At 34.5% G+C, this 4,959-nt stretch overlaps 1 protein-coding gene across 1 annotated transcript; it reads right to left on the reverse strand.

Annotated features, from left to right (window-relative positions):
• Positions 1 to 443: 443 nt before the first annotated feature.
• Positions 444 to 4,259, reverse strand: LOC123544962 (bile salt-activated lipase-like). The gene is made up of 2 exons (XM_045331143.2): positions 2,577 to 4,259; positions 444 to 2,125 (listed from the first exon to the last, which is right to left on the reverse strand). The coding sequence occupies exons 1-2, from the start codon at positions 4,142 to 4,144 to the stop codon at positions 1,900 to 1,902; spliced, it is 1,794 nt and encodes a 597-aa protein (XP_045187078.2). The 5' UTR covers positions 4,145 to 4,259; the 3' UTR covers positions 444 to 1,899.
• Between the last annotated feature and the right edge of the window lie 700 nt (positions 4,260 to 4,959).

Genomic DNA, 4,959 nt, shown 5'->3' on the forward strand with positions numbered 1-4,959 from the left:
CCTTTACCTCTTATCTTTTGTACTAACAACGAATGTTATCCTGGCTTTGGACTTTGTGACCTCCAAATCAATTGGAATCATGGACTACACTTTGAAAATCTGTCTTTCAAGTTTGATGATTTCTAAAAATATTAAGTAGAAACAGTGTAACTGTGTCGAAGTGTGTCCTTGACATTCGACCCAGTGATTTCAAAGAAGAACTCACATATTTTCTAATTCCTTTGTGCCTTCTGCTATTGATATAATTGATATATGTAACAATTTGAGTCCTGAAATAAGAGCCTCAAACACCTTGTCAAGTTTTAAAAGGGTATCTTGTAGGAGAGAGAAAATTTTCTATAATTCATGCAAGGCTTAGAAACTAGTGCAGTCATTTGAATTTTCATGTATTTTGCAACCATCTGTCTAAGGTCTCGAGCTGTTCTTGTGGAGAAGATATTGAAGACGTTAAACATTTTCTTTTTATTTGTACGAAATATATAAATCAAAGGATTAAACTCTTCCACAATCTAAGGCAATTTCATCCTTTAAATACACAACTTCTTTTAGTTTGTAATTCTGAATGACAACTGCAAAATATTCTGTTCAGTCTAGCATTACCTAGCATTACATAAAATCAACCAAACGCTTTTGAGACTCACCATATTTAGCAGGCAATATTATTAAATTTACTCATACATATAAGTTTATTATTGACAAGACCTCAGTTGTTTCTTTTTTTATGTTCCTTTTCCCAAATGTAGTACATGTTAATGCAATTTAATTGCATCTTTTTTACTCTTACATCTATCTGTACATTGCCACTAGTCACAAATGTGTTTGTTTATATAAGTACACATGTACTCGTTCCTCGTTTTTTATGTTCTTTTTTTCCCCAAATGTAGTACATGTTAATGCAATTTTATTTGCACATTTGTTACCCTTACATCTATCTATACACTGCCACTAGTCACAAATGTGTTTGTTTATATAATTACACATGAACTTGTACTTTATACATATTTCAGCTATTTCTTTTTCTTTCCTTTTTTTGTAGCTATTATATTGTAAACGTATTATTTACCACACATGTGCTTAATTAGTTGGCATTGTTGTAAATTAAATATGTAAATATTTGCATTAGGGAAGACCCGTTACTGATGTTGCGAGAACTTGTGAGTCGAACCTTTAGTCTATTTTATGTACAAATGACGAAGTTTTCTGTTTATATATGTATATATTGGCAATAAAATATGTTTAAACTAAATTAGTGATCTCAAATGCAACAAGACCATTCACTGCCTAGGAGCAATAATATTTATATCAATTTTAGGATAACAAGTCAAAGCATTTTTAAATTTTTAAGTGGAAACAAAATGGCCAACAGACGGACAGGTGCGAACACATGTCCTACCTCATTTAAGAAATAATAAGTATCAAAATTAGGGTTATCGTAGAATAACTTGAGTTGCTCTACAAGTATGTAGGTTATTAGCTGGTCGTGTTAGAATACATAATATTCCTTTTGGATATCTCCATACTAGTGGGACATGACTAATGCTAAATGTTTTAAATTTTCTTTACAGTCAAATCAAAACGTGTAACATAACGTTACATGTTAATCACTTATAATGACAATAAGAAGAAGCAAATTAATGTGAAGCTAAAATATGCACCTGACCTTGTAGCTACTAGAAACCGCACCCACATGTATTTGAAATTTCAGCCTCTCTATTGGCTTATATTTCTTATACTTTCAGGTCTTTATTACAAAATTGATCTTCTTTACAATATTTCTAATGATTATCTTCTTGATAAATTTTAAGACTATTGCGTTATTATGTGCTCCCAGAAAGAGCGCCGGGAGTCTTGTTTATATATATATTTGTTCACTAACGGTACATCAAGCTCTTTTTATAACTACGGTGGACAATCACCGTTTTTATCGCAATACAATTTTTTCTCTATCGTATTTTCTGGCTTTGTCATCTTGACAAGTTCAGGCAGAACATTTGTCCAAAAATTGTATCCTCTCTCAAATAACCGTTCTCCTACTGACATATCTCTACTTATGTTGAGATACAGCTGTTTTTCTAAAGTGAACTTTGGCCATACAACTGGAATACTTTCAGGCTTGTTTGGATCCCTGAAATTAAAATTTAAGAATGGTAAATATAGTTATTTAGAACTTTCTGTGTGGCTAATAAGTACAATAATTAAACTGTAGAATATTCTTCCAATACCGGAACATACTGTTGGTTATTGGTATACCCGTAATTCATATGTTAGCGGCCAAATTTAAGAGCCTGAAGGAGATTGTACTATTTTTTAAACATATGGGATTTGACATTTCTTTGATAGTGTACTGTTATGGTAGAAAATATTGTTTTTTTTTTTCTTTTTTGTTTTTTTTTTGCAATTTTCCGATTGCTCAGTAAATCATTTCTACTACTGTTTCTAAATAAATTGTAAATCATATACCGATTTTCAAAAAAAAAAGAAAAGGACATGAAAATTTTTTTGAATCTTATTAACTCTACAATCACAAGAGTGTTATTTCAATCGAAAATATCTATAAGAGAACAGATGATACATACCCGCTTTTCGCAAAATTTGTCCATATCTTGATGACTACTTTTGACATTTCAATTTCCCATTCCTCTGGCTCCTGACCGTACGGAGCCGTTGCGCTTGTAAATCCTGTATCAGAATCGTACCCTAAAATAAATGCCCACTCGTCAGCATGAACTGAGCCCCTTTTCCACGTGGGTGGTACCCACAGTATGTGCTGAGAGGGAAGAGCATTGAACATGTAAAGATACGTGTTGGAATTGTCCCCATCTTTCGTGGCATGGATTTTTGTAATGTCAATTGTATGACTGTTGAACACATAATCGGAGCTCAGGCGAATGAAAGAGTCATAAGTATTATCGTTGTTTTCAGGGTCGTTCCAGTTCGTGTATTCAGAAACAACGACAGCTCTTATACTGTCTGGAATATTTTCTCCATACATTACACGAATTATCTCCGGAACTAATTCATTTTCAAAGTTCGATCTGTTCGTGGAAAATGTGTCTGTATTATCAACGCCTACAAAAGGCGTAATCATCATGTGTCCTTCGTCCTCCACAAGTCCTGCTATAACATCAATACTGCGGAAGAACCTCCGCCTTGCTTTTGCTATATCAACCTCGCTATGAAGCATTCCCCACGTAGATAACGGGACAAATTCTCCATCAACAGAAACTACGAATTCCAGAGGAAATCTTCTGTAGTTATTTGCAGGATTATTCATAGCTTCCATGTAAGCTTCGTCGGGAATTTTCCTAAGACAAGATGCGAGTTGTGACGAATCTACGTCAGTCGCACAACCAACAATATTTGCCATTCGTTTGGCATTCTTTAGTGAGTCGCGTTGATAAGCCCATGGACATGTTATGCTTCCACTTTGGGGAATAATTCTTTTGAACAGTCCTTTATTACCAGGATACATTGCTTGGAAGATCACACTTGCCCCACCTGCTGAGCCCCCTATTAAAGTCACTTGTTCAGGATCACCTCCGAAGGCTGCAATATTTTCATGAACCCAACGGATAGCCATATGTTGGTCCCAGAGTCCGTAATTTCCTGGTAAGTTTGAATCTCCGGTGCTCAAAAATCCAAATAGGCCTAACCTGTAATTGATAGTTACCACGACAACGTTTCCATACGCGCTTGTTATATGTCCTGAGTATATGTTTGATGATCCAACGACAAAACCCCCACCATGAATAACAATCATAACTGGTACCTTCACACTCGATCCTAGATTGTCTGGCGTGTAAATATTCAACACTAGACAGTCATTTGAGTATTGCATCGAACCATTCTTCCGCTTTCCTAAAAGATCTATATAGAGTTGTGAACAGGCAGGTTTGTAGTTCGTGGCATCATAAACACCATCCATTCTTCGTTTCATCACAGGTTTCTGAAACCGGAGTGCACCAACTGGTGGTTCGGCGTAAGGTATCCCAAGGAACTGTCGAACTCTGAGAGGCTTCCCAAATGGTTCGATCGTCCGTGCGTATCCCTTTATTTCACCAACCTTTGTCTCAACCGTAACTGTTTCCATTGCCGCAGTAAACTTCACGAGACAAAGTAATACGATTGATATATAGAATTTCATATTGTAGTGAATTTTAAAATCAATTAAACGATGCACAAGCTTACCACATATCCTTATTGAAGGTTAGTGTGTTTGCTTAATCTTTATCAGAAGTCTTATGATAAATGGTGATCTTCTACTGCAGGAAAGTAACCGACCTTGAAATTGTTTATCTACATGTTAACCGAAACAAGGTCAATGTCAGTAGTTGTAAATTCTACTCATTGATTTAACATTGCATGATAAATCAGTGCAATATCTTAATAGATTAATAAGATTAACAGTTTCTCGATTAATATAAATGTAGGATTGTCTTAATTAGATTCAAAATCTTTCTGCAGAGAACGAAATAAATTATTCTGCCTGTAGAGCTTTCCATTTTAAAATTGCAGTGATGAACAAATGATTTGAAAAAAAAAATGTTATCTGTAAGACTTCGACAACGAACATTCCATTGACACGGTGACAAAACACACGCCTTTAGAATATTCGCCCCACTGAGAGTGATGTCAAGTCACTTGTCTATTTATTTTAAATTCTACCATGCAATGTTTACCTGACTCTGGAGACATGTTAAGTAATTAAAAATAAAATGTTACTATGTATTTTGCATTTTTTCTCAGGTCTGACAACATTGATTCTATATCTCTATCTAGACATAATTATGTAGGAATATACTTAAGTGAGAAAGCCATATACTAATGAGTCCGTAAACAGTTTTCAGCTAGTCAAGTCCAAACTTACTTATAAGATGCAGTGTAACGTTTGTTGTTATATTTTTTACGTTAAAATTAAAATATCTATTACAGATCACATTTCAGTGTCTAGATAAATAA

Source organism: Mercenaria mercenaria, chromosome 1 (assembly GCF_021730395.1).
Source record: "Mercenaria mercenaria strain notata chromosome 1, MADL_Memer_1, whole genome shotgun sequence".
Classification (NCBI taxonomy): Eukaryota; Metazoa; Mollusca; class Bivalvia; order Venerida; family Veneridae; genus Mercenaria; species Mercenaria mercenaria.

What these genes read in the sequence shown, in the direction of transcription:
- LOC123544962 (XM_045331143.2), bottom strand. Translation starts at nt 4,144, where the DNA reads ATGAAATTCTATATATCAATCGTATTACTTTGTCTCGTGAAGTTTACT. An exon ending in ACAAATTTTGCGAAAAGCGG is followed by an intron (nt 2,126 to 2,576) that starts GTATGTATCATC and finishes TTTTAATTTCAG; the next exon opens with GGATCCAAACAAGCCTGAAA.